This window comes from Haliotis rubra, unplaced genomic scaffold (genome assembly GCF_003918875.1).
Source record: "Haliotis rubra isolate DU_JTF1 unplaced genomic scaffold, ASM391887v1 Scf32, whole genome shotgun sequence".
Lineage (NCBI taxonomy): Eukaryota > Metazoa > Mollusca > Gastropoda > Lepetellida > Haliotidae > Haliotis > Haliotis rubra.
In genome coordinates, this window is record NW_025766991.1 from 3,053,608 (window position 1) to 3,065,994 (window position 12,387).

Genomic DNA, 12,387 nt, shown 5'->3' on the forward strand with positions numbered 1-12,387 from the left:
ACAATATTCCTTTGTGGAACTTGTATACAGTGGAGACCTGTATCATTTAGAGATGTAAAAACATTACAAACACACATGAACATACACTCTGAGTAAAAATACTGACAATTCATTCAGATTAAGCGACTATTCATTCATTCATTCATTCATTCACAGTGTTCTATTCAGTATTAGTATGTCAAACAGTTTGGTCAAGATATTAATTATTGTTGCAGATGACAACTTTTGATCCTTAAGTCAGATCAATAAGTTATTTTCGAGGGCTGATGGGAACTGTTGTCTAGTTTACCAGGTTTAATTAAAAAATAAAGATTCTTTGAAAGAAATTCATGGCGTAATTTTTTAAATGCCTGTTAATAGTATAGCTGCATGCTTCTGCAGAAGTATAAATAAGGAATATGAAGGAGGTACGTGTTAAATTACCCGATCCAATGCTATATTTGGTGCAACTCATTCAAATATTACTTGTAACTTTGGATATGTCAGATTAGCATATACATGTTATTCAACCTGCTGGAGTGTATTATGTCTGGCGTTCCAACTGTATTTATTGTGTGTACCTTCTATAAATTTAATAATCCATGACTCAGTGCCATTATTTGACAGATCGCAGTGAGAAAAATATTCCATCGGATCCATTAGGTTAGACAATATCTTGAGTTAATGGAGTTTGAGGTGACAGTTTGTCACAATATATCATACTGTTTCAATCACTTCGCCACGGTTGACAGTCTGTCACGGTATATCATACTGTTTCAACAATCGGAGCTCCAGGGATCTTGTCATAACAGAGGCAATTTACTCAATCAATATCACAATGTGTTGCTGAAACCCGCAGATATATTGACCTTGGTGATTTGATCAACCTAATTTTAAGGGTTTCATATCGACTGTCATTGTAGAGACCCTCTTGATTTCCTAGTTGATAATCGCTCTTCTTTCATGTTTATTGATAACTGTTTACTTCAAGTGATGGTGATAAATCAGATCAACAAACAAATCACATATTCTAGTCAAGTTGTTTCTGGGACAGGCATCTTGCTGACAAATTGGTTTGACACACATCCTAGCTATCTATGGAGCCAGGACCCTCTGGGATGAGGTGTCCAGTGGTGTAAGGGAATAGAAATACAGAGCAGATGTCATGGAGGCCCTGGCTTTGTGTTTTCTCGGATATAAGTGTCTCTTGTAGAAGTCTAATGATTTTGGGGTCGATACGGAAAACATGGAGGGTAGGCTAATGAAACGTCTCATTGATTGTGGTTCCAGTTGCAAGGACTTTTCGTCTTTTTGAAGAAAAGAATTTCCTTGAAGATTTTTTATATACGTTTGTTGTATTTCTTTGATGAACCCAGGGTTGACATTTTATTAGCTGAGGTTATGATCAATAGATTATTCGAACAATTTGTGGAGTATCTGTTTCAAGTAACGCCCATGCAGCACTCATTTGTCTCTATGAAGGCAACAGGTAGTCAACTGCAAAAATAAAAAGCAAAAGAATTATGTAAAGTCATGATTGAAGTCCTTAATGTACAATGCTTAATTATCCCTGCCATTCAATCACTTGCATACCCATTCAACCAACCAACAACCAGACACGCCTGCCCACCTACTCTCATGCAACCAGACACACCTGCCCAGCTACATTCATGCAACCAAACACACCTGCCCACCCACTCTCATGCAACCAAACACACCTGCCCACCTATCCTCATGCAACCAAACACACCTGCCCACCCATTCTCATGCAACCAAACACACCTACCCACCCATTCTCATGCAACCAAACACACCTGCCCACCTATCCTCATGCAACCAAACACACCTACCCACCCATTCTCATGCAACCAAACACACCTACCCACCCATTCTCATGCAACCAAACATACCTACCCACCCATTCTCATGCAACCAAACACACCTGCAACCAAACACACCACCCATTCTCATGCAACCAAACACACCTGCCCACCCGTTCTCATGCAACCAAACACACCTGCCCACCCGTTCTCATGCAACCAAACACACCTGCCCACCCATTCTCATGCAACCAAACACACCTGCCCACCCATTCTCATGCAACCAAACACACCTGCCCACCCATTCTCATGCAACCAAACACACCTACCCACCCATTCTCATGCAACCAAACACACCTACCCTCCCATTCTCATGCAACCAAACACACCTGCCCACCCATTCTCATGCAACCAAACACACCTGCCCACCCATTCTCATGCAACCAAACACACTGCCCACGTACATTCATGCAACCAAACACACCTGCCCTACACACTCTCATGCAACCAAACACACCTGCCCACCCACTCACATGCAACCAACCCACTATCCTCTCCACTCCCACCAACAAGCCTACCAACCGACAGACCCAGCCCTAGGCTGTAGTTGGCAGTCATCAGGTGCATGGTGTGTACTTCATGTTCCACACGCTGCAGGTTTCTGAATACCCCAATCCCTTCCCCAGGCACAAAACACATAGTAAATACCTGGCATGATTATGTAGTTACCATGGTTATTGTTTTGGCAAAAAGTCATCTGTGATTTCTGCATGTCTGACACCATTACACACCCCAGGAAGCCTGGAACCTGCAGTGCTATGTTATTTATACCCCATGATACCAGACAACAGTTACCTGAGCCAGTTCAAATTCACAGACATTGCATCACCTGTCTCACGAGGGGGAGGGTTTGAGGGAGATATTACCTGAAAATGAACAGATCTTGCAGAAAGGGGTAAAAGGGGCAGTTCAGAAAGTGTTCAAACTTAGTCCTGTAAGTCTTCTCCTAAGGTATTTTAGCCCTCAGTTTTCTGTAATACTGCAAAATAGATGATATTTCGATTGAGACACTTTCTTCTTTGAGTTTCACTAAAATGGTAAAGGTCTAAGACGTACATCCCTACACGCTGACACGCCTTGATATAACTAAAACACTATAAAGCTGAACCCGTGAAGATCCGGGTTAGAATTGGTCTTCAGCAACATGCTTGTCGTAAGAGACCACTAACAGGACTTGATGGTCAGACTCGCTGATTTGGTTGACACGTCATCGTATCCCAATTGCATAGATCAATGCTCATAATGCTGATCACTGGATTGTCTGCTCCAGACAATATTATTTACAGACCGCTGCCATATAGCTAGAATATTGCTGAGTGTGGCGTTAAACAACAACCAACCAATCACTACAAAGCTGCATCAAAACTCACTCACTCACCCAATGCACCTGAAGGCCAATAGCTCTCTGGCTGCTTAAGGTGTAAATACAAGTTATGATGGTCACAGCATGAAGACTGCTTTGTGGGATCCGTGTCGTTGATGCTCCTACCTTGTATTTACCTGTATTGTTTGTGTAGATGCCTGCAATCACAGGTAGTGAGGACTTGCTTGTTATTTCCACATGTTCTATCACTAAACTTGTTTATGCTTTCAGGGCTGCCATCACTTGTCTGGGTGCCATGTATGAAAAACTTGGCAGAATGGTCGGCAGGTCCTTTGAAGAAACAGTACAGATTCTCATAAAATCTCTTAAAAATGCTGAGGTGAGTAGATAATCCTTTCTTCATCTGATGCTACATACCCGATACACAAGACCACTGTTCTTTAATGTCCAGTGACCTTGTTCAGCCAAACACTACAGAACTGGTGCTGGACCCAACAGATATGGGGGGATGGTTGGTAGATTATTTTTGTTCATTTTAATAAACCTTATAATGGTATTGCTCTTCAGTAATCCATGCTTGTCGTAAGATGCGACTAACAGGATTAGGTGATCAGGCTTGCTGACTTGGTTGACACATGTCATCGGTTCCCAATTGTGTAGATTGATGCTCATGCTGTTGATCACTGGATTATCTGGTCCAGACTCGATTGGAATATGGTTGGAATATTGCTGACTGCAGCGAAAAAGTAACATCATTCACTCACTTATCTTTATTATTTTTTCTCGTGTAAATGAGCATTTTGATTAGGGACAAGTAGAAATCTATGTACAAAACACTACCAGTAGTAGGGCCTTCTTTGGGGCTTTCAGGACAGAATTGGTTTCCAGTACCTAATACTTATCTCTCAGATGTATGCTACCCAAAATAAGTAAAAAATGTCCAATTTTGTTTGGACATGACAGAGTAACTATATTCATATTCCAGCTTCACTTAAATATTAGCTGAAAAAGTCCCACTTTCCCACACTGTCAGACCTGAAATGGTGATCAGATGATCACAATGTCTGCTGTTGTTTGCATCAGTTGAGGGGGCGGTGGGGTAGCCTAATGGTTAAAGCGTTGGCTCGTCACGCCGAAGACCCGGGTTCGAATCCCCACATGGGCACAATGTGTGAAGCCCATTTCTGGTGTCCCCCGCCGTAATGTTGCTGGAATATTGCTAAAAGTGGCGTAAAACCAAACTCAGTCAGTCAGTCAGTGCATCAGTTGACCAACATTTAGACAGTGATGAATGTACCTGTACTATAGTTTATCAGCATGACTCTCTGACTGTAGATGTTGGTCATGATTGGCTTACTGCTTTTCGTAACCGAGGAGATTTGGCTTCTGTTAAAACCAAGATTAGAATACACCTGGAACACTTTCTTGCTTGTTTTACAAGAAACAGACAGCGCCTCTGTTTGTCATAAAGTCTGTCAGTATGGAATATGTTCACCTCATCAACCTGTGTTGTATGTTTGTATGATGCAGAAGAATGCCAAGGATCTAACTGTTACATAGCAGAGTGGGCATAAAACAGTTATCACGCTCTTGAGAGTTTATTACTTGATAACATCACCTTTACTTTTACACATACTGACACAACACAATGGTTTGCCAGGTTGTATTATAATCAATATGTTTACCTTTGGTTGAGTAGGAGATTATGTCTTGTTCGTCGATAAAAGAATAATCACAACATTCAGACATTTCATGTCGCTGTTCACAATGAAATAGTAAAGTCAAGCTGTTGTGACATCCTGCACGTAATCAAGGACCAAATGAAGCATGTTATAAACATATAAGATGACATTATGAGCTCAGTGCCATGACAAGTGTGATGATGTGTATCCTCTAGACCCGTAAACATCCGGGTTAGAATTGGTCTTCAGCAACCCATGCTTGTCATAAGAATAGGTGAGGTGAGGTGAGGTGGTGAAACTGGGTTTAACGTCGTGCTTGAGAATATTTCGCTCATATGACGACGTGCATGCGTGTGTATGTGTATGTGCGGCTGCTTGTACTAGCCCAGACTGAAGCTGGTTTTATAGTACTAGCCCACTGAGATACCATGCCGCAGTGAAGCATGAATACCCCACTCAGACACATTATACTGACTCCGAGCCGACCAGTCCTTGTTGTACCCATTAATGCTGAGCGCCAGACAGGGACCAACAAGTACCATATTTGAACGTCTTTTGGTATGACACGGTCGGGTATCGAACCAGCGACCTTCCGCTCTCCAGGCAGACGCTCTAACCACTACACCACGGAGGTGGTCTCATAAGAATAGACTAACAGTACCAGGTTGTCAGGCTTGCTGACTTGGTGGACACATGTCATTGTATCCCAGTTCTGTAGGTCAATGCTCATGTTGTTGATCACTTGATTGTCTGGTCGAGACCGGATTATTTACAGACCGCCCGCGTATATGTGGAATATTGCTGAGTGCAGCTTTTAACAACAAACAATGTGTATCGTCCCCAGTGTAGTCACTATGAACACCTCTTCCAAGTGCTGATAACCGTTTTTATCTGTACTGTCTGAAGACTGTTGCGACCATGATTTCATAAAGATGTAATCTTCACCATTGAGTAATGCACACATCATTTGGATGAGCAAGGAGATACATCTGCAATTGTTTAATTTTCAGATAATTTTCTTTTCAAAATCACTGAATGTATCAGATGATCAAAAGTTTGAACAAAGTCCCAATGCAGTTGTAACTCTAAGTGATGACTGTTTCATGTAGAAACTTTAATGAATGAAATATCATTCACGTTGATTACCTCTACCATTTCATTTAAATAAACTCATTGATTCCTAGTATTCAAGTAGCCTTTTTTATTCTGTTGCTTTTCCTATTTAGTTTATCTTTGCTTTAAAGATTGATTTACTGCTTAACTGAATTGTCTAGAGCATCGTCGATTTGCAAGATGGTATCATCTTCCACAGGCAACCAACATATTTTTATCAAATACCAAACATGGTTTTTAAGTGTTGGCCGTCTTCTTATTCTGTGTCAGTTTCAAAGTCTCCATCTTTTAGTTATTAATTAAGTTTGAAGATTTTGCAGGTGATAATTTATCTGTTGATACATTGCCCAACATTTACGAGTAGAACTTTAGCTTATGATTAATTAAAGATCTGAGTGATTTGGCATTACTCCAGCGAACAGTAATATTATCAGCAGAGAAAGTGGAAGATATGAGGTATTCAGAAGTGCAAGCTTCGCCTGTTGAGATGCTCCTACTGTGAATTATTTACAAGATGAATTCTGCTCTTACATTCCATGGGTATCTTGATTTACAACACGGGCCACATATAGTCAGCTTTAATTATGTGTTGATATTTCTAACCATAAATATTGTGTGAGCAATAACACCTGCTCAGTAACCTTGGAACAAGCAAGAGTTACATCCAGATCCAAATACACCAAAGGGGATTACTTGGATTAATCTGAACAGCACAGATTGATCTGTCTTAATAAATAATACATTGATAGCCTTGGAATCTATCTTAGGTTACCTGCTACCACCTTTTCGTGACTTCATTCTTTTAGTTTCCTTTTGAGAATACATGTATCAGGACTGAGTGGGTTTCAGTGAGTGAGAGAGTTAGTTGGCTTTTACTCCCTTTTAGCAATGTTCCTGCAATATCATTGACAGGGCACCAGAAATGGGCTTCACTCATAGTGCCTATGTGGAGAACCAAAGCCAGGCCTTCGGCTTAACGAGCTATTAACCACTAAGTGACCCCACCTAACTGACATGCTTGTTGACTAAAGTGAGGACTAGATGGTGTGTGTAAGACAAACACTTAGTTTCTGAATATACATAATTTTGAAACAAATAATTCCTTTTAAGTTGATGGGAGATTGAGAAGAAATCTCGACTTGCTTCATTTAGGGCTTTAGCATTGCGGAAAGGGCTGGGCGGAAGGGGAAATGTGTCTGTGTGTGACCTGAATGATAGCATACCATTGTTTATGTTATCAGCCACTGGTTTGTGTTGTTCAGACTCATGATATAAATGCAATATTTTCCACTGATGTTAAACCTCCCTCACACTGTTGAACCGATATGTATCAAAATATATTTCTGCTATTCAAAATATAAATGTTCTCTTGATTACTCAGAATATAGATAATTTATTTGATAGTTCTAAGCAGTTTATTCAAGTCAATGTTGATTTAGGTGCCTAAAACTATGCATTAAGATCACATTGGAATTTGGATGTTTAATACAAGTTATGACCATTGTGGAATTTCTTTTAGCTGTGTAGATATTGCAAAAAGATGGCTTGATAAACATATGAGAATACCTTGACGGATAAGTTCCATTTCTTACACAGCTGAGGAGCAGGCGAAGGTCAATATGTGTTGGGTGGAGCAATTGATCTGTATCGTGATGTACCAAAATACTTAAGTGCTATGTTTAGACAGATTCAGTCAAGGGAGATAACTAGTAACATGGAGCGTGTTAGTTGCAGTGATGGCTTACATCATGCACCTGAAAAAGCATTCTCTGCAGATAGTGCAAGAATGCACCGGCATACATTACCAGTGCCGACAGCAACATTGGCTATGAACGTGTCATGCGTCTGCGCACCGCTGCAAACTTCTTTGCTGTCTGCTGCTAGACAGTGCCAAAATATCACTGTATCATCAGAGCTTCTGTGTGTGTTGATGAAAGTACAGCTCATCAAAATATATTTTTAATGATTAGATACCAGCTACATATCTTACTCTCTTCAGAACATTTATTTATGGATTCGTTTCCAGGAGTGCCTTCCTGAACTGATGCCCACAGAATTCATGTCAACTCGAAAGTCCTTGGTTATTTACAGACTCTTCATTTGAGTCTATTCTTATACAGGTTTTTTATAGATGTCAATAAGGGTTAAAAAGATTCATTCTGAGCCATACTTTCAACAACATATGGAAGATTTTATCCCCAAGTTTATTCTGACCTGCTTCTCTCAGAGTCCTTGACCTTGAAGTTTAAGTTGGAGCAGTAAATTTTGAAGGCGATCATATTTCTCAAGTTGTTCTTAAGAAACTGAAGTTGGCATTTCCAAACTTCTCGCATGGATTTAACTGAAACTAGGTGTATGGGTGGCCTGCTTCATAAGTGGCATCAAAATAAATCCGGCAACAAGCTTTTTAGTATTTCCTCAATGAATCTCTTGAAAAATTCAGGTTGCCGAAACCTAACCCTCATTTATAGTCCTCAGTTTGTTCAAGTTATAAATCAGATATGGCAGTTGCTGAAAATAGTGTTTTTTAGTAAAAAAACCTTGATTATATATATGGCACGTGGGAGAGATCTGCGTTGAGATATACCAGTATGTTTGTTTGTTATTTAAGGCCGCACTGAGCAATATTCCAGCTATATGGCAGCAGTCTGTAAATAATTGAGTCTGGACCAGACAATCCAGTGATCAACATCATGAGCATCTGTCTACACAATTAGGATAAATATAAGTGGGGAAGAGAAAGTTAAAGAATGTGTTAATGAGATGGTTTTGGTTAGTAATATATGTACTGAAAGACAAAGGGGGACACTTTAGAAATAGTATCCTTGAGAGGCAATATTCCAGCTGTATGGTGGTGGTCTGTAAATAATTGAGTCTGGACCAGACAATCCAGTGATTAACAGCATGAGCATTGATCTACAGAGATGTATGTAACTGGACGATGAGGCAGTACTGCATATGAAAGAAGGTTTTGACCAACTAAGGTTGAAAGTTGTGTTGTAGCCTTGGCCAGACTTCTGGCCTCAACAAGATGGAGATGAGAACGAAAAAACACTAAAAACCCTGCAGCATGCTCATATTCATTTTTTGTTATTTTATCTGAACTCTGACTACTCCTACAATGCCATAAAATATTCATATTTCAATAAAATAGAACAACTGTGTCCAGTCTGTGATCACCTACTGAAGTAGATGCTGTGATGTGACCCCTCATTGGCAAACATTCGAATGAAACTTGCTTATTTAACAGTAGTTTTATTCATGTCTATTGAATTTGACTGACAGAAATTTAAGTGTTTATTCAATGTTGCTATAACTAACAAAATATTGAACCTAAAGTGTTGTCTTTTGGCATTTCGTGCAAGTGAAAAGTCTTTACACAGTCTCAATTTCTTTTCAATGGTTATTCAGGGTAGGGATAGGATTCGTTTTTGGTTGTAAGGTTTCTTGTTTGTATTTTATGTACAGTTTGCAGGTTTCTTTTATAATTGGGAGTATAATTAGGTTCCCTGCACAATTCTTGTATTGGCTTCTGAGAGCAGCTGCTACTTCCACAGTTAGAGTTCTCTGCCAGATCCACCGGGAACTATTTTTGTGACTGCGCAGCAATAACACCTGGGGAAAAGTGTAATGGGTTTTTGTAAGGAAGGTGAAGTCAAAAGGAAGAAGGTCTGTTTTACCAGTACTACAGCGAGGATAGATCAGAGTGACCGGGCAGCAGACAACCAATTTGTATTATAGCAAATGACAGATCAGGCCTACCAAACATTTCACATAATAACTGAAAATAAGTTAAATGTCCACTGCATAACTGTAAATTCTGTTGACATATTGTTAGTCCTTAAAGTGGTTAGCAGACGTCAAATGCTGCCATGTGAGACTAGATTGGTAAAAGGTGTAAATTTTCAGGCATGGGTTGAAAATGATTGAAATATCCTCAGTGATTTAAGACTTTGCTGGCCTAATAAACCCCACAAAGTGGCATTATCTGAGGACTGTGTACAAATAGTTATCATTGGATAGATATGAGATGCCATCTGGCTGCTTGGTAACTTGGGAAAAGTAAAAAAAACCTCGCTTTTTCTGGTGTTCATTCTGTGTGCAGTACCCTGTGCTTGTAGTAGTGAAATCATATGAAGATAAGGTGGTTACGATGGATAACCGGGTATTACATGGCTGGTTACGTGTCATCTCGAAGCACCACAATATGATGTCTGATATTGCTAAAAGCTGTGTAATACTCACACACTGACCTGTGAAGATCTGGGTTAGAATCGATCTTCAGTAACCCATGCTTGTAAGAGGCGATCAGGCGGTCAAGCTCACTGACTTGATTGACACATGTCATCATATCCTAATTGCGTAGATCAATGCTCATGCTGTTAATCACTGGATTGTCTGGTTCAGATACTATTATTTACAGACTGCTGGCATATAGGTGGAATATTGCTGAGTGTGGCATAAAACTCAACTCGCTCACTCACTCAGCTGACACTTTTCAAAGTGGCATTCCACCCAACTCACTCAAAGTTTCAACCACTTGTCTGTTGGGCTCATATCAAAGGGGGCGGTGGGGTAGCCTAGTGGTTAAGGCGTTCGCTCGTCACGCCGAAGACCCGGGCTCGATTCCCCACATGGGTACAATGTGTTAAGCCCATTTCTGGTGTCCCCCGCCGTGATATTGCTGGAATATTGCTAAAAGTGGCGTAAAACCAAACTCACTCACTCACTCATATCAAAGCTTTTACACATTGCAAAGATGTACAAGTAATACAGCTGACTTGAGCATACAACAACACTCATTCACGCAATTACCCTGCTCATCAAAAACATTTGGTTATAATCCTACCCAGCTATACAAACATTTATACTCTTTTAAAAACATAATTATATTTACGCTAGGCCAACACTTTTTATAGATTTCTTTGGCAAATAGTCATATTTGCTCAACTCATGGAATGACGGAATAATATGAATAATAATCCTGATAATGTTACATTACTTAGGCAAACTGATCGATATCCTCCGTGTTTGTATCTCAGTAATAAAGGCTTGATTCAGACCTCTGTTTCCTCCCCGCAAGCTCTAATCTAATTGTTTCAAGAACTGTCAGACTTGGTGCATGTTTAAATTTCATTTCACAACATGTCAGTCAGTAAGTGCGGATATAATTTGGTGTGTTGGCATCCATTCATTTTTGCTGGATTTGTTATGACGCAAACTGATGAAGTAAGGAAATGCAGACTAGCACGCCATTATTCAGGCCGAATGGAATGGTTGTCTGTTTTCAAAGCTTCATGATTTGATTAATGTTTTGACCACAGGTGTTGTAAAACTTTGAGATGTTGTTTTATCTCAGGGAATTATACAATGTGTATTAGTAAAATTTTCCTTGTATTTTAACACCATGAACAAGTCCTTGTTGAAGAAGCTTTTACAAATTGAAATGAATGAATTTGAATGGGTTTTGTAAGGCTTGACTGCTGGATTGAGTGTTCAGTGCTCTTGAAAGACTAGTCCACTGGATTGAGTGTTCAGTGCTCTTGAAAGACTAGTCCACTGGATTGAGTCTACAGTGCTCTTGAAAGACTAGTCCACTGGATTGAGTCTATAGTGCTCTTGAAAGACTAGTCCACTGGATTGAGTCTGTACTTCTCTTGAAAGACTAGTCGACTTGATCAAGTCTTCAGTGCTCTTAAGAGACTAGTCCACTGGATTGAGTCTATAGTGCTCTTTGAAAGACTAGTCCACTGGATTGAGTCTGTAGTTCTCTTTGAAAGACTAGTCCACTGGATCAAGTCTTCAGTGCTCTTAAGAGACTAGTCCACTGGATTGAGTCTATAGTGCTCTTGAAAGACTAGTCCACTGGACTGTCTTCAGTGCTCTTAAGAGACTAGTCCACTGGATTGAGTCTATAGTGGTCATGAAAGACTAGTCCACTCGATCAAGTCTTCAGTGCTCTTAAGAGACTAGTCCATTTGATTGAGTCTATAGTGCTCTTGAAAGACTAGACTAGTCCACTGGATTGAGTCTATAGTGCTCTTGAAAGACTAGTCCACTGGATTGAGTCTACAGTGCTCTTGAAAGACTAGTCCACTGGATCAAGTCTTCGTGCTGCAAAAGATATACATTTGTAAGGGGCAAATATGCCAGGATAGTGCAACAAAGCTGTAAGCAAGTCTATATTTACAATATTTGTATTATCCTGATGTCACTTGTCCTGCTGCATCTACCCAATGGTAAAAGTTGTAGTCAACCAGAAAATGTCACTATTTGCCATCTACCTAATGGTAAAACTGGAAATGCATCAGGAAATGTCACTGGTCCTTCCTGAACATCTCGGATTATGCCAATTAGGAACTCTCTCTAAGTTTCCTCTGCATCAAAGTAATAACCATTACTCATATTT

The 12,387-nt window shown here is 40.0% G+C and overlaps 1 protein-coding gene across 5 annotated transcripts in view; it reads left to right on the plus strand.

The window, feature by feature from the left end:
• Positions 1–12,387, plus strand: part of LOC124283712 (HEAT repeat-containing protein 5B-like) — a 133,060-nt gene that overhangs the window by 73,567 nt on the left and 47,106 nt on the right. For all 5 annotated transcript variants that reach the window (XM_046719728.1, XM_046719732.1, XM_046719730.1 and 2 more), the window contains exon 4: positions 3,454–3,562. In XM_046719728.1, the coding sequence (XP_046575684.1) occupies positions 3,454–3,562 (109 nt within the window). The remainder of the gene's footprint in view (positions 1–3,453; positions 3,563–12,387) is intronic.